This window comes from Polyodon spathula, chromosome 31 (assembly GCF_017654505.1).
Source record: "Polyodon spathula isolate WHYD16114869_AA chromosome 31, ASM1765450v1, whole genome shotgun sequence".
NCBI classification, from domain to species: domain Eukaryota; kingdom Metazoa; phylum Chordata; class Actinopteri; order Acipenseriformes; family Polyodontidae; genus Polyodon; species Polyodon spathula.
Window position 1 is genome coordinate 1705782 of NC_054564.1, and position 22945 is coordinate 1728726.

Below are 22945 nucleotides of genomic sequence, written 5' to 3' on the forward strand. Positions count from 1 at the left end.
GATTGTAGATTGCAGACTGCAGATAGAACCGGCTGCAGCCCCAGTTTGATACTATGTATCTGTGCAAAATTCACTTTAACACAAACAGAGCTGCCACAACAGGGACTGCACTGTTCCTCTAAACTGAGAGAGCAAACACAGCAGTGATCAATAGTCGATTCGGTGCGGTCCGACAGAAAGGAAATGAAGAAAGAAATAATTTCACAAAAGGAAGGAAATGTTACGATCAGTAGCAGGAATCACCCAAAAAAACACGCTCTTGTATTCATATTTATTTTTATTTTTTTTAATTTGCAGTCTTATTTTTACTTCTGGGTTAATTAAAGAAAAAAAAAAAAAATTCTAGAGATATTACTGTGTACAGTGAGAATCCCTTCAATAGTATCTTATTTTCTGTCTTTGAGAGGCAAGATTTCCAAAGCCCCTTAACTGATACTGGACCTGTTTCAGCTGCTATATTTAGAAACCTGATAAAGACTGGGCAACCCATGTGAGCATAAAACCAAACATCAATTCTCATCCATCCTTTCCTACACAAAATAGCGTTATTAGCTCAAACTGTAAAGAACATTTTTAATTCGTTAGATCATCAAAACTACCCTAATTTACAAGCTTATTTTTTGTTTTTGGGTGCTTACAATGCAAGCCTGCATACAATTGCAAAAGGAAATGATAGAAGCTGCTTGCTGACAAGCAGCGCTATCCACACAGCACAGCACAACAACACACACACACACAGAGGATGGGGATCTCCTGAATTGAAGATCATGCAGAGATGGAAATAAGACTCCTGTTGCATAGCAGTTTGATCCATTCCTGGTTTTACTATGGGTTTAATAAGACTCCCATTGCGTAGCACTTTGACCCAGTCTGGAATGGGTGAAACTGCTATGCAATAGGGAGTCTTATTTCCACCCCTGCCATGTCCAATATAACCTGGCTATAATTGCATTGAGCCCCTCAAGCCTTCATCCAGGTCCCGAGCAGCCCCAGGGTGAGGGATCCCAGCAGGCTGCTCACGCTGGCAGTGTGCTGTCCAGCCTCGTTGCGGTACTGATCTTCATAAAGCATCATGGAGCGATTTCCATTCATGGGGTCGGGGTAGTAACCGCGCTGATCCTCCTCCGAGAAGTCGTCTCCGTACCTCTGGTGAAAGCGTGGTCTCCCCATGGACCCCAGCCCGGACCCCAGCCCGTACCCCATTGCCGCCCCGGCCACTGCCCCCACCGCCACCGCGCCCGCCATCTTCATTCCTGAATTGGACGAGCCGTGGTTTATATGCTGTCCCCCTGGGGGCGGGGCCATGGGCTTGTATCCACCCCCGAATCGCCCTCTCAGCCCGCCTCCTCTGAACCCGCCCCTGCCGCCTCGTGATTGGACCACGGGAGTGAGCGTTGCCAGGATCAACAGGGAGGCCCAGGTGAGAGCCAACACGCCATTGCAACGCATTGTGGTGCACCCTGGGAAAACACAAACAGATAAATAAGTTTGTTTTATTTATTATACTATATTATACTATAGGCTGTATTTCTTTCACAGTTATTACATATTTCACAATTTACATGAAATGTACCTGCGTTTAAGAATCTGGCAGCTGGTTTAGTTTGCTTCTAGTAAAGGACTGAGCGCACACTGCATAGAGCTGCATGATTTCTTTAAAATGCCTTCAACGAAAAAAACACCAGCGGCATCAAAGATGAGAAATCTTTCTGCCAGAGATAGCACGTCCTGTACATTTCACAAGTCTGTTGTTATTTTACATAAATTTCTCCCAATTTAGCATTTACTGTTTTTCAGGAAAGCAGCTCAATATTTAGGAACATTTGTTGTATAATAACCCCAGAGCACATTAGCAATTTTGAATAGAACAATGAGATTACTTTTCTGCTTTAAAAAAAATGCTTTAAATCGTGCAATTTCTTGAAGCACCTATCTTTAGACTGTGAAATGAAGCATTTTATACAGAGAAACAAACTCAGCCTTAACTATACTATACTATACTATACTATACTATACTATACTATACTATACTATACTATACAGGACACCACATGAAAGCTCTGCTGTCCTCATAATTACTTTTAAAAATAACTAATTTTCAAAAACAACAGCTGCGATACTGATGGCTTTGACTCCTGCATGCAGCGTTAACATTGAATGATTGCGCACAGCTCTGTTATTTCATAATCACTGTTACTATATCATCCCTGTGTTTGAGTGCTGGAGTTATAATTCCACAGGACCACTGAATTCAAATAAACAGCTTTGAACTGCAGGGAAACAAAACGACTAGAGCAACATAAAGCTCTATAATAATAATAAATAATAATAAAATAATAATAATAATAATAATAATAATAGGTTGAAATTACACCTATGGAGAAAAGTTTTGCATCCCCCTGTAGAATAAACAAATTTTGCTCCATAAAGTAGGATGAAACTTGCTGAATAATGTTCTGTTAACATATTGAATTACACACCACTTTGCAGTTTTCCATATACTTAATGAAATACTGACAAATTGAAAAATATGGCATTTCGAAATCTAACATGAAATACTATATTACTACTAAACACTGTTCAATAACCGCAGGGAAAAAAAAAAAACTGTTTTTATTTTATAAACTGGAGTGTTTCTGGAACACATCTAAAAATAAAACAAATAATGAATCCCCCTCCATAAACCAAAAAAAAAACCACAATATAAAAATAACACCAAAAACAGAGACAAACACAAACCTGATTGACAATCCTGAGGGTTTGTAGCTCTCCTGGTTGCAGTGCAATCTCTTCCCAACTGAGTTCTGCAATCCCAGTTTCAAACCCGTTTCAAAAGCATTTCAATGGAGTCTCCCGAACCTCAGTAATTCAATAGAATCAATTCTTATTGTAAAAACACAGGCAGTTTGCTATCTAGTAACATTGCCCACCCCCACACCAAATAAACAGGCTTACCTTTTGCTTGCTGTATTTGATAAATGAAGACAGCAGGCAAATTGTATTCTAGATTCTGTAGCTGATACAATACAAGTCTATTATTCCTGGCTCCTACGCACCTTTTGTCATGCAGCAGCTAATACAATCCTAGTAGCCTGAGCAGCCAATCACAGATTGCCTGTTGTTTTTCTCACACCTGCCCCTCCCCTTGCAGCTGATTGGAAGGGAGTTCATAAACAGGGGTGGTGTCCAGCCGTCCGTCATTAACACCTATCTTTTTTCTTATTCAGGTTGTCAAGGGAGACGATCAGAGGCTGTGAGAGATGCTGTAGGACATTCTGCAAGCACTTAACAAAGGGGGGTCAGGGGTTCTGCATCATAGGAAGCAGAAGGACAGCCACAATGCAATGAGGCAGGCATGAGGCTTCCCTTCCCAAATCCTCTTCAGTGACAACACAAAGGTGCTGGTAATGACAGTGCTGAGAATGAAGTGTGTAGACTAGCGCTCATTATTATTAAGGTGCTGGTAATGACAGAGCTGAGAGTGGAGTGTGTAGACTAGCGCTCATTATTATTAAGGTGCTGGTAATGACAGTGCTGAGAGTGCAGTGTGTAGACTAGCGCTCATTATTATTAAGGTGCTGGTAATGACAGTGCTGAGAGTGCAGTGTGTAGACTAGCGCTCATTATTATTAAGGTGCTGGTAATGACAAAGCTGAGAGTGCAGTGTGTAGACTAGTGCTCATTATTATTAAGGTGCTGGTAATGACAGTGCTGAGAGTGCAGTGTGTAGACTAGCGCTCATTATTATTAAGGTGCTGGTAATGACAGTGCTGAGAGTGCAGTGTGTAGACTAGCGCTCATTATTATTAAGGTGCTGGTAATGACAGAGCTGAGAGTGCAGTGTGTAGACTAGCGCTCATTATTATTAAGGTGCTGGTAATGACAGTGCTGAGAGTGCAGTGTGTAGACTAGCGCTCATTATTATTAAGGTGCTGGTAATGACAGTGCTGAGAGTGAGAGTGTGTAGACTAGTGCTCATTATTATTAAGGTGCTGGTAATGACAGTGCTGAGAGTGCAGTGTGTAGACTAGCGCTCATTATTATTAAGGTGCTGGTAATGACAGAGCTGAGAGTGCAGTGTGTAGACTAGCGCTCATTATTATTAAGGTGCTGGTAATGACAAAGCTGAGAGTGCAGTGTGTAGACTAGTGCTCATTATTATTAAGGTGCTGGTAATGACAGTGCTGAGAGTGCAGTGTGTAGACTAGCGCTCATTATTATTAAGGTGCTGGTAATGACAGTGCTGAGAGTGCAGTGTGTAGACTAGCGCTCATTATTATTAAGGTGCTGGTAATGACAGAGCTGAGAGTGCAGTGTGTAGACTAGCGCTCATTATTATTAAGGTGCTGGTAATGACAGTGCTGAGAGTGCAGTGTGTAGACTAGCGCTCATTATTATTAAGGTGCTGGTAATGACAGAGCTGAGAGTGCAGTGTGTAGACTAGCGCTCATTATTATTAAGGTGCTGGTAATGACAGAGCTGAGAGTGCAGTGTGTAGACTAGCGCTCATTATTATTAACATGCTGGTAATGACAGAGCTGAGAGTGCAGTGTGTAGACTAGCGCTCATTATTATTAAGGTGCTGGTAATGACAGTGCTGCAGAGCTGAGAGTGCAGTGTGCAGACTAGCGCTCATTATTATTAAGGTGCTGGTAATGACAGAGCTGAGAGTGCAGTGTGTAGACTAGCGCTCATTATTATTAAGGTGCTGGTAATGACAGTGCTGAGAGTGCAGTGTGTAGACTAGCGCTCATTATTATTAAGGTGCTGGTAATGACAGTGCTGAGAGTGCAGTGTGTAGACTAGCGCTCATTATTATTAAGGTGCTGGTAATGACAGTGCTGAGAGTGGAGTGTGTAGACTAGCGCTCATTATTATTAAGGTGCTGGTAATGACAGTGCTGAGAGTGCAGTATGTAGACTAGCGCTCATTATTATTAAGGTGCTGGTAATGACAGCGCTGAGAGTGCAGTATGTAGACTAGCGCTCATTATTTAAGGTGCTGGTAATGACAGTGCTGAGAGTGCAGTATGTAGACTAGCGCTCATTATTATTAAGGTGCTGGTAATGACAGCGCTGCAGAGCTGAGAATGTTATTAATAATGTTCATTATTCAGTAAGTTTGCAGAAAATGACTTTATTAAAAACAGGAGTTATTTATTGCAGACACTTCGACATGTAAAATAGATTATCTATCTGTGTGCATTTAAAAACAAAGATATTTTTTAAAAGCAAATTTTAAAGAAATGAATGTGGTTGCCAAATTCATTTAACTTTTTCGCTGGACAGAAGCTCTGAGGAGTGCTGCAAGACCAAACACAGTGACTCTCAAGACACAGCCAGGCTCGGTCAATCAGCAGTCAGAACATTCAGTCAAAACTAAAGCTCCCTACCAAGATGTCCCTACCAAGTTTCAACACAAGATATTGCTGATCTAAAAATGCAATGGTTGGAAAATGAGATGCCGGAATTATTGTTTTTATATTAGCCAGGCAATAATGAACAACACACCTGGAGATGACTTGCACTGGCTCGGACTGCTCCAATTAACAGAGAACATCAAAAATAAACACTTCCGAGAACAGCAGATACAACATCTCTCCACTCTGTGCTTTATCCCTGTGCTCACAACTGCTTCAAATATACAAGGGCCTGGACACAAAAATAGGAACACCTGCCATAACACTGTCAACAGGGCGCCGGGCCAACGCGGAAAGCCAGCACTGATGCAACGTAACCAGTTCAGTTGTTAGTTTTTTCTGAGTAATTTGTGCCGCTTAGCCTATAGAAGCACCTACCAACCAAGCCCCTGCTACCCAAGCCTGCCAGATCTCGCTGCCTCACTGAGACTGTGAACAGGGAGATGCAGCTTTTATTTATTACAGAGCATGTATGCACCACAAATCTGTAGCATTAAGGAACACTCATTTTGACTTGAGTGTGAGCTACACATTGCTTCTAATTATATGTCCAGCCCCCTGCAGTTTATTTTCAAGTGCTTTGACAATGCCGACACCGTACGGAGAGTTTTTTATTGCTTTGTTAGGTTGGCTGTATTTAGCCACCTCTGGATTACCCAGGACAGCTGGTCGGGACCCGAGATTCCTCTTCTTCTTTTGAAACAGGGTCCTACTGTCCACACAGGCATCAGTAGCACAGCAGGTTAAAAATGACATCTCCAGTAGAACAACAGGCATGCGTCCGAATCTGGGCTCCGATACTGGCGTCCAGTACAGCGTTAGATAAAGAGGACTCAGGCTAAACCTCAAACTGCAGAAAAAAAATACCACACTGGGAGGACAGGTGGAGAGCTGTCAATTCTATACATTTACATACATTCAGTCTTGCTTGCTGGGACACAGAGGAAGTGCATTGATTCAAATGGAGGACAGAGGAGGGCACGGTGCCAGCAGGCTCTGTGCCACTGTGATCTTTGCCCTTGGCTAGCTGGCACAGAAACAAGCCCCTTCTCTCGTGTGTAGGGGGGTGGGGGTTACATGGAGGTCGGCCCATCGCCTAGGTGCTGTATCTTCTGTTGGATCATTGAGCGAATGGTTGTGTACCTGCAACACAGGAAACTGGTCAGTGTGTGGACGCGAGGGGCTCAGTGGGGGCACAGTCTGTAAACACAGGCTGAGCTGCGTCGCCTGTCATCGAATCTCATGGAATCTTACACCCACATGCAGCTGGATCAATACAATGTCGAGCAATACTGCTCAGGTGCTCATTTCTCTCACTGTAGGGCAGGACGAAATAAAACGAAAGTAAAAGAAAATAATGCTCTTGAACTGATTTTTTAACGGCATTATATATCCTCTAAACCACTGTGTGTAATTATTTGATCTTTGTTTAGCAGCTCAAAACAACATGCAGAATCTATCACATCTGCATTTTCCACTCTGATGTATCGGTGAAGCAGGCGTCTGCCGACTGTGGCTCTGGAGAGCGCTCTGGGCTGCTCGTGATCGTTGCTTATCGTATCAGTGAAGCATTTTTACATTTTTTATATATTTAATACCGCAGCTGCATTTCAGTAGCAGCAATGTCAGCCAGTTAAATATGTTTTTCGGTGTTTGAAACGGATATATTTCTTTCTTGCAAAAGAAAAACGAAGGAAGAAAACAGAGTCTACAGAAAATCCAAAGCGACAGAAAGCTACACCAAGCCACTTTGGATACTTTTTATGGCGGCTTTAATTTTAAAAACAAGTTGATCATTGTTAGTTACTATAGTTTAATCTTGAGGTGAACGTTTTTGATGCTGTAGGCATTTGAAACTGCACACAGTGATGCTGAGATGGGAAGTAAGTAAGACTATTTTGTATTATTTATAAAGACTTTGCCGAATAGAAAGCAAATACGAAACTCTAAATATTGTCTTTTAATTCCGTGCCTCCAAAGACAATAAGAACTAAGCCTGCTGTTTTGTATTCTGTCTCAAAACCAGCGGTTTGTCGGTCTAAGACTGTTGTGTAAAATTATATTTAAATAAACAGGGAAAAAAGCAATGTGTTAACCAGATTATTCTGCCTTTTATTGCAACTGTGGTACCACTCAGTGAGCGAAAATTGTAAAGGGTACTTTAGCTGAAACCTCCCGACAGAAGGGGTACAGTTTCAAAAAAAGGTTGAAAACCCCTGCTTTAGGGTAATCAGCTTTCCTGATTTTGTGCAGCAACAGCGCCCTCTGGGAGGCACTCTCTGGTACTGCAAAAGACATGGAGCAGAATTACGAGGCTGGTATTGGATTGACGCTGTGAGGTTTCCGTGCACACCTACTTTGTCTTGAGTTTGTGAACCTCGCGGTCCTCCTCCTCTTTCAGCTTGGTGATGAAGCTCTGCAGCACTGGCATCTCAAACTTGATGTACTGAGCCACCTGAGAGGGAGAGGGAAATGCACTGTTCACTGTTAAATTAGACAGGACGGGACGGGGCGGGGGGTTGTATTGTTTACATTCTGTTAAGAAGGAAGGGTGTGCGATATTCTGTGTTATTAACATTATGTTTTATTTTATATAATGTGTGTGTTGAAATGCTTTGGCAACACTGGATCACTCCTGTCATGCTAATAAAGCCAGTTTGAATCTGAATTTGGGAGAGGGGAGTGAGAGGGAGAGGGGGAGAGGCAGATTTGGTGAGAGGGGGAGTTTAAAAATATAAAGTAATTCGTTACACTAGAATTTACGCCCCTACAAGACTAGGGGCTGTACGTGAGTGAAGGCGGCCGCTCGACAGTCCTTCCAAATTTCGAGTCCAGCCTGAAACCTCTAGTTAGAAGAGGGTACAGTTTCAAAAAAAGGTTGAAAACCCCTGCTTTAGGTTTGTCTAAGGCCTAAACTACGAGTATCCTATATCCCCAAATAATCTCGCACCGACAGCGTCTGATTGACGACCATGACCTTTTCTCGTCACTCTCACTGGATCAATCTGCCTCCACATGTCTACCCTCTAGGACAGTTTCACTCCTCACTGAAGGGGGAAACGGGAACTCGAAGCAGTAGCTGGGGCAGAGAGCGGGACGGAGGAGGAGCTCCTAGACTGCTCTCCCGCCTCGGAGTCTGGCCGTACGACGGGACAAGTCCCATCTCCTCTCCCTCTCTCACTCGACTCCTGCCCTCTCGTGGGATGTGATGACAGTCTGTTTGATGGGAGACTCCTCGGGTAAAAACAAAAAAAAAATTTCTCTCGGGTGCTGTTCCTTCCTCCAGAACCATAGACACGTCAGAAAAGTGACTGAATATATTGCTACAACGAGTCGGATAACATAGTAACCTACTCGGAATATAACGAACTCCGAATCGTGACGGTTCCCTGCACTCCTGTGTCGATAGATTACTTTGGTATAAAAGATTAGGGAGTAAGTACTGAACCTTTCCACTAATCACCTGAAACTCATACGAAGCCTTAAAGGAGGATAAGCCCTAACGGCTGACATAGGATGATTTACGTACCACCTCTCTCCGTCTAGCAGAGCACACTAGAATGGGGTGCCGCTATCGTACCTTGTAAAAAGCTCACGTCCCCAATTCTGTCTTTTGTGTATGTTCAATAGTGACTGTCCAAGATCTGAAAGCATTACGAACACTTGATGCAAACTTAAAAAGTTTTATAAATTTTTGAATAATATAGCACATGCTACTTCTCTTCGTCTGGTCTGTCATCGGACGAAGTAGTCTGCCTTTCGTAGTGGAATTTAAAGTGTTGAGATACAATGAAGCGGCTCACTATTCCCGTCCCTACCTTCACTGTGGCGCCTGTTGTCGGAAGTGTTAATATCTGTTTATTATAACGGATAAATAGTACTACAAAGTAACGTCAATGCATGTCATTTTATTATTATCACGGATTATTGTAGGTGCAAATCTACGGGGACAATCGGCTAAATGTCGCTTTCAAAGATTTACGTGGCTCGCGTGACATTGATCTCGGCTGTATCTTGCACTAAGTTTCTGCTTCCACTGTCTGACAAAGGACTAGTGTGTTCCAGCTCTGATTTGAATGTTAAGGTAAAACTATATGAAACTAAGAGAAGCAGACAAAAGCATGCTTCACGAGAAGAAACACATACAATCCTGCTCACCCCACGACTGGGCTGCTGACATTGGAATGAAAACAATACAAAAGCCATAATATTTTCAATAATATTATTATTATCATATTTTGCTGTCAGTTTACGACAGTAAAAAAGTCAGCGTCCCGGATGAAGCTTTCAAAACATTGATCGGTGCTTCGTTGTAAAGGTGAGGGAAGGACAGCTGTTCATGTTATGAAATGAACACACTGATGAATGAATTTAATGAAGATGTGCTAATAAATACTTCTTAAAGGTGAGTATCTGCAGCCCTCCGAGAGCCTGCATGGGAATCACTCACGTCGTAGGTGACCTCCTCGCCTAGGTCCTTCTCCATCAGGAAGATTTTGCTGACCTGCTCACAGGGGCCCTGCAGCACTCGCACAAGCAGGGGGTAGTCTGTCAGGATCAGCCTCTGATGTAGACTTACACACCGAGAGTCCAGGGAAAAGGACGTGCTCTGAACAGAGATGTACATGAGAGACACACACAGAGGTCACGACATGAACACATAGAGAGACACAGACTGGAGACTGCGTGAGTCAATAGGAACACAGTGGGACACAGAGCAGAGGTGGGTGTCTGTCAATGTTCACACAGTGGAACTCAGTGTGTCACACACAGAGGTCTCAACACAAGACGACCACAGAGACACAGTGTCTCAGAAAGACTGTGTGAGGAACTTGTGTCTCACTCCAGAAGTGTGTCTCCCTTGTGTCTCCTTGAAGTGACACTCAGACCAGTCCTTCTGTGTCATCCTTGGCTTTCAGTGTCTCTCTGTGTCTGTGGGTGTCTCAGTGTGGTCACTCTCGCCTTTGTGTCACACAGTAAAGACACACACAGTGGTCTCCTTCTGTCGTAAGTGTCTTCCTTGTGTCACACTACGTGGTGTACGAGAGAGCACTGAGAGAGACACACAGAGAGAGACACAGAGACAGACACACAGAGGAACACAGAGAGAGACACACAGAGGGACACACACAGAGGAACACAGAAAGACACACACAGAGGAACACAGTGTGTCTCCTTGTGTCTGGCTGTGTGTCTCCTCTAGTGTCAGTCGAGAGTTATGTCTCTCTATGATCTCAGTCGAGTAAAGATGTTCTTGGGAAAGGGTGTGACCTTTCCCACACACACACACACACACACACACACGCACGTCCTGTCAAAGCATCCGAGTTCAGACATCAATCAATCTGAAGCGCTGCCACTGAACACAACGTTTCCTTAAAGCACAGAATCACATTTTGATGTCTTTCAGCACGAAGCACTGGAACAGCCGCCCTAGTCCGTGATAACCAATCAATACAGTGCTGTGTTATTTCACAGGAAAAATTGAAATGGGAATACGTTAGAAGCATTTAGCATGCATTCTGCATTTCATCAGTGGTTTCGAGTGGCGTTATCTCTGCCACACTGTAGATCAGTCTTTCTTTACTGTACTTCCTCGCTGTTTAAAGTCAAGGGTCTTCCTATTTGACACCCAGACATACTCCAGCAATGCTTATCTAGAATTATGAACACTTCCTGCCTGCTGCTGATTGGCTGTTGAGATTCCAAACCCAGATTGCATGTTTCTAGCATTTATTCCCCTGGTCCCACCCCAAGCAGGCTCTTGAAAATAAATGACTTTTTTTTCCCCCCAAAACGAAACATTGCTTAACGAAATACGTGTGTGGTCGGGTGAACGTCTTTTTGCAAACTGCCGCTAAACGAGAGGCTTAAATGCTTTGTATCTTTTTTTTTTTATGTCCTGTCTGCTGTCTTTCCAAACCCTGTTTCCTGTGTGCTTTCTGCTCTCTGCTTGGTTTATATGTTTGAAACGGAGCCGACTCAGAACCAACCATTCACAATCTAAATGTCTTGTTCTTATTATTGAGAGGGACAAAAATATATACTGTTTCATTTTCAACACAGTAACAAAAACCGGTGTGAAAGTCTCCATAAATATATAATTTTCCAAAAAAAAAAACCAAAAAGACCCAAAACAATGTTACACTGGACGCTGACGCTTTGACGTGCGCTGTGAAAGGAATCTGGGTGAAATACACAGAAAGGCCACTAGAGGGAGTCGAGTCAGATTTACTCTTCACTACTGCTGAATGTTTCAGTGTTAGAAAACGGGGGGGGGGGGGGGGGGGGGGGGGGGGGCGTAGAAGGAAAGTTTTCACGGAGGAGAGGAAAGTTTGACAGGTTAGGAAGGAGAGAGGATGAGAGGAGAGAGAGGGAGGGAGAGAATCGTACCTCCGCTCGTGTGCACCAGGTACAGCGCGAATTCATCAGGAGAGTTTTCAATCTAGGGGAAAAAAAGAAAAGAACCAAGCGGAATCAATGCAGCCTCTGAGTGCTGCAGACGAGCTCTGAGCTGCTCCACCCGGCTGCACGCAGCCCAGGGTTCCTTCTGAAGGTACCTTGAATTTGTTCAGCAGCAGCTTCAGCACTTGAGGCGTTGTCATGGTGCTGTTGATCCGCACGTTCGTCACAGAACCAAACGCAGGAGTGAAGACCGCCGTCTGGAACAGACACACGCACACAGACAGACACACACACAGCCGCACAGACAGACAAAACACACACACACACACACACACACACACACACACACACACACACACACATAGACACAGACAGGGTGAAGAGAAATGTCAATGATCACAGAGAATGGCAGAAAACCAGTTTGCTATAAAGACACTGCCATAAGAATAGATACTAAAGCAACAGCTCGCTTTGCCTTATGCTTAGCATGTAGAGTGATAAGGCATGTGCTAGAATGCATGGGAAAGGAGGCCTATGGTAAATAATGAACCACAGTAACCTGTAACAGAGAGTAGTTAGTAGTTGGCTGCACCTGAGTGGAATAACAGCTGAATAACTCATTTCTATTATAACTAGTAAGACAACAGAACACTCTGTAGTCAAGTACGCACTGAGCTGAGAGAGTATAAATAGCTGGTATAGAGAAGACACAGACAGAGAAGCCCCCAATACCTCCAGATCATCAGTATAAACAGCTGGTATAGAGGAGACACAGGCAGAGAAGCCCCCAGTACCTCCAGATCATCAGGACCTTCAGTGTATCAGTCCGAGGCTGTCTCTCCAGGGGTTCAGGTAATCTCATCAATGCCTGTCTCTGTTAATACTAGAGGCACGTATTGTATCTATACCATAGCATTCAATGTAGACACCAGAAGAAAACGTCTGTTTGATTAGCTGCTGTACACTGCTCTTCCCTGTCGCTGTGCATTAGAAATCACAGATCCGAAATCTACTTCCTCTTATCCTGCCACACCTCGTAGACAACAAACAATTCAAAAGAAAAAAACAAAACACCTTGTTATCTTGTATAGCAATTTCTGAGAGTTGTTGTTCAGATTCATTGTGAGTTGATAAGCTGTATGTAGGGTGTCTCTTGTTCAAGACCAAAATGCATTATTATAAAATAGAGGCACCCGACACACCACATATCCACTCACTGTATAGCTGAACTTCTAGTAAGTGAAGTCCTGAAGGTTTTCAGATCATTTCTTCTACCATTAATTGTGCAACTGAAATGTCTTTCCCCTTATTCCCTCCCTCCCCTCTCACCTCTCTCTCTCCCTCCCCCTTCTCCCGTCTCTCCTCTTTGTCCCCCCTCCCTCTCCCATCCCCCCTCCCCCTCTCTCCACCTCTCCCCTCCTCTCTCCTCTCTCCAGTCACCTTGTGGTTGTAAAAGTGTCCGTTGATGGAGAATCGGTGGCGTTTGAGTCTTCGCTGGTCGCTGGGGGTCCGCCGGTTGCCCCTCCTCCACACGCCCGCATCGCTCTTTGTTCGGAGGAGCTGAGGGGAGTCCTCCTCTTCGCGCTCTGTCGAGCCTGCGGGGGCAACGGACTCCACAATATCACAAGGAGTTGCATGGACTTTATACACTGCGTTTTACAAACAGCTGATCAAAGCTTTAAATTGAAGCCCTCTGGTTATTTCTGACTGGATCACGTTTCCTTCCCACCTGCATTGTTCTCCTCGGCGACAGAACTGTTCTCTTCCGACTGGCTCTCCGGCTCTGTGATCTGGATAGTGGTTGTTTCCCACTCTGTGCTCTCAGGCCTGCAAAGATGACAGGTGTCAATCAATCAATCAAACTTTAAAAACCACAGCTTGTGAAAAGTGAAAGCGCTACCACTGGAATTCAGAGAGGTTATTGTAAATCAGGAATGGAAAGAAGACTCCTGTTGCATAGCAGTTTGATCCATTCCTGGTTTTACTAGGCTTTTAATAAGACACACCTGAGCTTGTTATCTATACACTGGGGCTAATCAAGCTAGCAGTAAAACCTAGACTGGATGTCACTGCTATGCAATTGGAGTCTTATTTCCCTCCCTGTTAAGATTCTGTTTAATTTCCTAAGCATTTCAACTTTAACATGATGTATACATACGTGTGCGAGGCTGTATGTATACATCATGTATGATATGGAAATTATATGAAATATTAAATTAATAATCTAACATTGCAGCATTGTATAAACACTGCAGCTGACCCATGCACGTCTCTGATAATGTTTAGCTCTGACATTGTTTAAATGTGTTAAGTCTAAACTATTTCAGGTCTATTGAAGGTTCAATTCAATTCGGAATGCTCTGGTCCCACTCACTTCTGTGTGTCCAGCGTGCAGCCCGAATGCCAGGATGTGGAGGAAGGGGGCGGTTTGATTCGCTCGTTGTCATCTTGCATCTGCAATCTGATTGGCCGGCGCAGCCCCCAGAAGATGTTTAATAAGCCCTCCACTATCAGCTCCTCCTCCTCCTGCAAAAACAAATACAGTGGAGTAATCAACCAAACACACACACTGACACACACCGACACGCACACACACTGACACGCACACACACACTAACACCCCAGTAATGTTGTTGAAGCTGACACCCTGGGATCCTTCAAGAAGCTGCTTGATGAGATTTTGGGATCAATAAGCTACTAACAACCAAACGAGCATGATGGGCCGAATGGCTTCCTCTCGTTTGTAAACTTTCTTATCCCTATATAGTTACCTCCCAACCTTAGTTGTTTGTGTGTCACACACAAACACACAGCACACACACACACACTGCACACACACACACACACACACACTCACACGCACACACACACACACTGACACACACACACACACACTGACACACACACACACTGACACGCACACACACACACACTGACACGCACACACCACACACTCACACTGACACACTGACAGCACACACACACACACACACACACACACACACTGACACACACACACACACACACACACACACACACACACACACACACACACACACAACACACACACACACACACACACTGACACACACACACACAACACACACACTGACACTGACACACCACACACTGACACGCACAGACACACACACTGTACGCCACTGTGCGTGACACTGACACGCACAGACGTGTCACTGTTGTGACACGCACACTATCCACAGGACACACACACACACACACACACACACGCACACACACCGACACGCACACACACACACACACACACTGACACACACACACACACACACACACACCGACACACACACTGACACACACACACACACACACTGACACACACACTGACACGCACACTGACACACACTGACACGCACACACACTGACACACACACTGACACGCACACTGACACACACTGTCACGCACACTGACACGCGCACACACACCGACATGCACACACACTGACACACACACTGACACGCACACACACACACTGACACGCACACTCACACAGACACAGAGAGCCCCACGCAGGGTAATCGACTCCCCCACCGTTTCGCACAGTACACAGCCTGTTTCATTATTGAAGAGGATCCCAAAGGGGAACAATGCACCAGCTGACTCAGTGGGGGGGGGCTGCGGGGTGTCAGAATGATGGAGGAGGGGAGGGCTTTACATGCTCACCTGCACACAATCGTTTCCGTGGCAACTAGTTGAACACCCAGACCCCCCGCCCCCCCCATTCGATTTCTAGTTTTTCAAAGCTGAGGGGCTCAGAATCAGCGTGGCTTAGTGGTTATAGCTGTCATGGTTAGAGCTGACGGACTGGGAGGCAGTGTGGCCCAACGGTTCGAGCTGAATTTAACAAATGAATAAACACACAAACCAGTCAGAGCACCTACCTCTCTGTGTCGCAGCTGCAGGTTCTGTCCCTCATAGTACAGGTTGTAAGTTTTCAAATGTGACAAAAGTCCACTTCTGCAACAAACAAGTAAAATGTGTCAAGAGTCTGAAAAACTGTAAAGAAACACTTGTACTGTAGAGTCCTGTTCACAAAACTGAGGACTACTAGAAAGAATGTCATTTACTTTTAAAAGACTTTCTTAAAAAGCATTTATAAACATGCTCTCAGTTTAAAATAATTTGTTTGTATGGGCTGATTTTTACTAACTGATTCGGGTTCGTTTTGCAATTGTATTCAATTTCTATCATGCCCATCCTGGTCCAGCATTATTAAAACTGTCAAGCGTGAAAAAAACAAAGCCACAAAAACCACACACATCTGAGGACAATAACCCAGGGTGCACTGCATAGCTCTCATGTTGTCACATGACAGAATGAGTCTGTGTCCAGCGCAACGAAAATGAAAAATCCAACGAAATGAGCACCGTTCTTACGAAGGGAAAAGGACCCTAAATGCTTTGAAAATGGTTTCAGGAGCTACAAACTTCATCTCATTGGTAAAAACGGTCTTTAAAAAAAAAAAACACAAGAGCTTAACAAAGCATCTTTGGCAGTTTTGTGAATAACAGCTCTGACAGCTGCCCCTCCCAGCGCTTACTTGGCGATGTACTTGTTCTTCCCGATCGGAACCGAGTCCTGACTGCAATCCATTCTCCCTCAGCCAGGGGGGACCATCGGCAGTGCTGCAACGGGGAGAGGGGGACACATTTAGAGAGCGCATATTTCATTACAAGCCGAGTACAGCATAGCAAATCAAGGATCACAAATCAACCCAGCACAGTGACTGCTCATCAGAATTCCAGTCGTACACACCATGTTTTGCCTGATATATTCAAGCCTTTTCAAGGAGTGCAAGTGCTTTACTGTCACTGGCACCAAAGAGGAGCAATCCTCTTACATCTATTAACAATCTGCTGTGTTTTTATCGTGGGAGGCTTTAGGAAGGGCCTGTGGTTGCTTAGGCAGCCAGCCAGGCTTGAATTGATTCGCTCTGGAAACACAAGGCATAATGCAGCCTTTATCACTGTCAGGACGATGGGGTCCCATGCAATCACATGACTGGAGCAACGAACTGCTGAGCGCTTCGGAGAACAGCCAGCAAGAACTCCTCTTGGGTATCTGTGTGGGATCATACGCAATGTGTTCCAGCTTGTCTGGCAAGTCTACACAGTCCAATCTGTGCATCTCTCTGTGTCTGTGCATCTGTCTGTGCGTGTGCGTGCAGCCACGGTAAGAAGCAAAGGGCTCGATCTGATCAAACGATACCCAGACGGGACAAGCCACTGCTGGATTTTGTTAGAGAATTTTACAGCACTATGGGAATCACCTCTGGGAACGATAGGTGGTTGAAGCAACCCAGCGCTGTAAAATGCTCTGAAAAAATGATCTTGCTGCTGTATACAGAAGACTGTACCGCTTGGTCAACTGGACCACCTTTCTGCACTGGGCCCTGTTCTGAATTATGTGCTACCAACTACTGCATTGTGTTTCAAGATTCAAAAGTGTAGGGTAAAAGTCAGTCAGACAATCTCAGACTAAGATCCAGGCCAGAACTATCCAGCAAAATGCAGCTAATGCACACATTTAACTGGAGATTAAATTAACTTGAAAAGTGCTATACTATACTGCGAAGCTGACAGCAGGATACATGGTAAGAAAACCAGCAATCGATGAACTGTAGACAACACACTGCACTTCGCGCTGAAGAAATGTGCTGGAATGTTTGACGACCTGTCTGTGACCTCATCACCCGAAGCTGGAAGCAATACCCCTACGCAACCCCATAGAGAACCATGGGGGAAAAAATAACTACTTTTTAAGGAACTACTTTCTACTAGCAGAAGAGGACAAAACCTAAAATGCATGACATAAGTTTAAAAATCCTCATTCTGTGTTGGCACTGACAGCGATAACACCAGGCACTGACTGACCAGTGAAGATGGACTGCTCTGGTCAACAGGCCTCATTACTGGGCTGGTTTGTCTGGGAATCCCCTCTGTGTCAAGTGCTATTGCTCAATTGCTGGCATTATCTCCAACAGGAAATTATATTAAATACATTAATAGTCCACCTATTTAGTGTTTAACAACAGTCATGATTTTAAAAAAAATCCAATTGTGTTGTAGTGGAAATGGGTAAAAAATCTTCATACTTACAGTTTCAGGAAGGAATTCCGATGAGTTTGACAGAGTGCAAGCAGACAGATAATTGTACTTCAGCAAACCCACGATTTTATCAACTTGCAATACAAGACCAACACCACAAGCTCCAGGTTAGCAAGTTATTAATCTCCAAGCAGCCTGTGCTGAAGTCTTGAACGAAGCTCTGAACACACGAGCCCCAATCTCACTTCAAGGACAGACCAGCCTTCCCTGTTAATAGCCCCAAGCAGCCCTCTACGAGCAGGCTGGGCTTCAGAGTTTGAGTTTCGGATCAGCTCCTCTGAGCTTCCTCATCAAACCCTTTACAGGAAACCAAAATGTAACGCAACTCAAACTTCCCCTTTCTCACTGACAGCCTAAAAAAAACATGCAGCCCCTGATGAGCCCACTGCAGACAAAGCAAGGTCCACACAGCGAATATAATTACTTAGAGCCACAACGAAGGATTCCCTTTTATTTCTGTGAAACAATACTGATTTAGAATGTATCACATTACAGAAATGCAGCTTGTGTTCTGATTTTATGTTAGAAAGATTAATTTGGTACGCAATGTGTGAAGTGAGATACACGCTCCACGCTGGGTGCTGACAGAAAACTGGTTTGTATTACAGCCTCACTGTGCTGAATTGAGGAGAATGCAGAACTCTGCCCTGCCTGCCTGCCTGCCTGCCTGCAGTAAATGAACCAGAGAGGAAGCACGGCAAATCTGATCAGGAGATTATAAACTCTGACTGCACTTCCTCTGAGTCGAATCTTTCTTTACCACTCCAGCTTCTATAAGCACAGGTGTGCAAGCCTGAGGAGATCACGTGTTTATGGCAACAGCAAGTGCTAAAAAAACAGCAGAAATAACACAGAACATCAGACAGCTGGTGCAATCTGGGTAAAATAACTCCCTCCAGCACAACGGAGAAGCAGACTGATCCCAGTCTTGGGTAAGCCCCTCTACTGCTGCATGACTTATTTCCATTCAAGACACTCAGTTTTGCAAAGTGCCTACACAGTGATAATTCAATCCTATTTTTTTTTAAAGGAGAAAACCCCATTTCACAAAATCAGAAGGGCAAAGCGAGCGATCTTCAGCAACCTCAAGTCTCCCATTTTGTAACATTAATCTGAGACCTTCTCCTTTTTAAACAGGTTAATAGCCAGCGGTGTAAGGGCTCTGAAAGCACGGCTCGCAGGGGGCTGATCGCTCGTTTTGTGCTGAATTTCCGGTGAGTTTCACCAGCTCTGTTTCCTACCACAAGCCTCGTGGTGTCAAAGCGTCGCAATTCTCATCTGTGACGCGATCAACACCCTTCCGATTGCAGAGCGATTTGAAAAAAAAAAAAGGAGAGAACAATGTTGCAAAGTCTCATTTCGAAGAAGCCTATCCAAGGTTTTAATGTCCACTCATTACCACCTCTTAGCATCACTGCTCCCCCTTTCTACTTGTGTATATAACAATGAGTTGCTGTTGCCGTGGCTCGTACCGAATCACCTCATGTGTTCAAGCTCACTCTCTAGCTCAGACCATGCAACCAACAGCACTGCAGCTTATCAATAGACAAGGTGCCATATAATACAGTAATAATTTAACAAAAAGCACCACAGTGCAAGAGGAGCTGGCAATAACGTTAATATAGCTAATGCTAAGAAAGTGGGTAGTTAGCACTCTTTTAAAGAGGAACAGATATAATGTTGCCACAGTTAATGAGAGCAAAGAGAATTCTGCAGTGTCTTTATACAGCCACTCTGTATTTAAATAGTTTTATGAAGCCCAGCTGGAAGGTCTGGATTGTGAAATGTTTGCAAGCGAAGCTGTTGGAACACGAGATTGCGAAATAAATATTTCATCTGCAACAGTAAGTGTGGTTTGTGTTTGAAGTTCTGACCTCTGAACCTCTGCAAAGAATGTGATGCACCCTCCAACCGCTGAGCTACTCGAACCCACTGCCTTCCATACTGCAGCCCAGCGCTTTCTCTAACCACTGAGCTACTCAAACCCACTGCCTTCCACACTGCAGCCCAGCGCTTTCTCTATCCACTGAGCTACTCAAACCCACTGCCTTCCACACTGCAGCCCAGCGCTTTCTCTAACCACTGAGCTACTCAAACCCACTGCCTTCCACACTGCAGCCCAGCGCTTTCTCTAACCACTGAGCTACTCAAACCCACTGCCTTCCACACTGCAGCCCAGCGCTTTCTCTAACCACTGAGCTCCTCAAACCCACTGCCTTCCACACTGCAGCCCAGCGCTTTCTCTAACCACTGAGCTACTCAAACCCACTGCCTTCCACACTGCAGCCCAGCGCTTTCTCTAACCACTGAGCTCCTCGAACCCACTGCCTTCCACACTGCAGCCCAGCGCTTTCTCTAACCACTGAGCTACTCAAACCCACTGCCTTCCACACTGCAGCCCAGCGCTTTCTCTAACCACTGAGCTACTCAAACCCACTGCCTTCCACACTGCAGCCCAGCGCTTTCTCTAACCACTGAGCTACTCAAACACACTGCCTTCCACACTGCAGCCCAGCGCTTTCTCTAACCACTGAGCTCCTCAAACCCACTGCCTTCCACACTGCAGCCCAGCGCTTTCTCTAACCACTGAGCTACTCAAACCCACTGCCTTCCACACTGCAGCCCAGCGCTTTCTCTAACCACTGAGCTACTCAAACCCACTGCCTTCCACACTGCAGCCCAGCGCTTTCTCTAACCACTGAGCTCCTCAAACCCACTGCCTTCCACACTGCAGCCCAGCGCTTTCTCTAACCACTGAGCTACTCAAACCCACTGCCTTCCACACTGCAGCCCAGTGCTTTCTCTAACCACTGAGCTACTCAAACCCACTGCCTTCCACACTGCAGCCCAGCGCTTTCTCTAACCACTGAGCTGCTCAAACCCACTGCCTTCCACACTGCAGCCCAGCGCTTTCTCTAACCACTGAGCTACTCAAACCCACTGCCTTCCACACTGCAGCCCAGCGCTTTCTCTAACCACTGAGCTACTCAAACCCACTGCCTTCCACACTGCAGCCCAGCGCTTTCTCTAACCACTGTGCTACTCGAACCCACTGCCTTCCACACCGCAGCCCAGCGCTTTCTCTAACCACTGAGCTACTCAAACCCACTGCCTTCCACACTGCAGCCCAGCGCTTTCTCTAACCACTGAGCTACTCAAACCCACTGCCTTCCACACTGCAGCCCAGCGCTTTCTCTAACCACTGAGCTACTCGAACCCACTGCCTTCCACACTGCAGCCCAGCGCTTTCTCTAACCACTGAGCTACTCGAACCCACTGTCTTCCACACTGCAGCCCAGCGCTTTCTCTAACCACTGAGCTACTTGAACCCACTGCCTTCCACACTGCAGCCCATGGTTTATTTCATTCACTAATGAGCTAATCAGTCCATGGCTATATACAATGCAGGCATGCATTTAACACCAGTTCCTTGTTTCTTGAGTTCTGAAAGTTAAACCTGCTGCACATCAAAGTATAGACAGTTCATGTAATTACTGCGCTGGATATGAATAGGGCTGTACTTTTATCTGCTGTATAATTATGGCTTCAGAGGAAATGCCAAGAGGTTGGGCTTACTGTTTGGTACTGGCAGGGAAACACGAAATTGTCTGCATTTGTTTTGTTTGTTATTTTCACAACAGCGATGACTCTATCAACTCTCTCTTTGGGAATATCTGGAGCACAGATTTTGCTACAGATTTCCACCCCTGAAGCAATTAGTGGCTGGCAGACTGGTTACCTGCCACGTCGAATCAGACAACAACCCCATACCATAGTGACAGTGTTTTGGCGGGTGTTTCTAATTTAATGTCCAACCCCATACAGTGCATGACTCAGTTTCTGTTGCCATGGCACTGTTACTGCTACCACCATCCCCACAGAGTCCTATGAAACCGGTCTAGCCACATCTAATGGATCAACTCTGACTGCTTTGTGGCTATAAACCAACTGTATTTATTTAACAGAATGGAAACTCTGAGAAAGTTAACAATAGTGGGGGTTTTTTCCGCCAAGCATGTTACAAGACGGGGATGGAGGGAGAACGTGTAAACTAACGGGACTGCCAAAACAGTCAGCTCACAGATAACGCTCTGCAAGGTCCCCGGTTCAAATCCCAGCTCAGCCACTGACTCACTGTGTGTGACCCTGAGCAAGGCACTGAACCCTCCTTGTGCTCCGTCTTTTGGGTGAGACGTTGTTGTAAGTGACTCTGCAGGTCTGCATAGTTCACACACCCTAGTTTCTGTAAGTTGCCTTGGATAAAGGCGTCTGCTAAAATAAACAAATTAAAAAATGGTAGTGCGTAGCAAGGGAGAAAGCTTGTGTACCTAGAACTACACACACACCCACGGACAAATGCCTTCAGGGAATGTAAACTTTGTGAACTGCCAACACAGCCTGCTTATTGTTAAAGGTTAAGCGCACAGACAGACGCATCCCACTATTATGGACACTGTAAACCTACACATATGAGCTATCTATATCCCCCCAGTCACTGCGTGTATAATTGTACCATGTTAAGTTTCTCATCCATGTATCTATTTTATTTGGCACATATGTTTTTATTCTAAGTTTTGGCAGGGCAAACTATTTTAATAGTTCTAATATTTTGGCGGAATAAAGACAAAATTAAGAAACACTGAGAAGTAATCGTGGGGTAACACAGCTTTAATACTCGATTATAATTAACAGCCAGCCAGCTGCGGTAGTGCAGAAGCAAACAGATCAGTACAATTACACGCGGGGAAGTTGATGGATGGGGACACTCAGCCAGCCCGTGTTATGTATCTCCAGGCATCGTTTGGATCCTGCAACGACCTTCACCGTCCAGATATGCAAAACAAGCGGCGGAGCTCCCAACCGTGTCGGATATCCCCCCCCCCCCCCCAGGTGAATAACATAAACTCCAATGCAGACTCGAGACAGCAAAATGCAACCAAGAAGGAAGAGCTGGTCCTGTTTGAAACACATGTGGGC

The 22945-nt window shown here is 45.0% G+C and overlaps 2 protein-coding genes across 4 annotated transcripts; both read right to left on the reverse strand.

Annotated features, from left to right (window-relative positions):
• Positions 1-843: 843 nt before the first annotated feature.
• On the reverse strand, positions 844-3159 carry LOC121302977 (shadow of prion protein-like). Of its 3 annotated transcripts, XM_041233349.1 has the most exons (3): positions 2956-3159; positions 2740-2859; positions 844-1460 (listed from the first exon to the last, which is right to left on the reverse strand). In XM_041233349.1, the coding sequence occupies exon 3, from the start codon at positions 1447-1449 to the stop codon at positions 961-963; it is 489 nt and encodes a 162-aa protein (XP_041089283.1). In that variant the 5' UTR covers positions 1450-1460; positions 2740-2859; positions 2956-3159; the 3' UTR covers positions 844-960. The 3 variants fall into 3 exon arrangements, with proteins under 3 accessions (XP_041089283.1, XP_041089281.1, XP_041089280.1); XM_041233347.1 differs by having other exon boundaries at positions 2740-3159; XM_041233346.1 differs by lacking the exon at positions 2740-2859 and having other exon boundaries at positions 2956-3155.
• Positions 3160-5120: 1961 nt separating this feature from the next.
• LOC121303181 (ras association domain-containing protein 2-like) lies at positions 5121-18625 on the reverse strand. The gene is made up of 12 exons (XM_041233703.1): positions 17960-18625; positions 16402-16486; positions 15743-15818; positions 14199-14350; positions 13554-13651; positions 13265-13419; positions 11980-12081; positions 11813-11864; positions 11359-11368; positions 9870-9981; positions 7777-7874; positions 5121-6562 (listed from the first exon to the last, which is right to left on the reverse strand). Exons 2-12 carry the CDS (start codon positions 16452-16454, stop codon positions 6493-6495), a joined length of 978 nt encoding a protein of 325 aa, XP_041089637.1. The 5' UTR covers positions 16455-16486; positions 17960-18625; the 3' UTR covers positions 5121-6492.
• Between the last annotated feature and the right edge of the window lie 4320 nt (positions 18626-22945).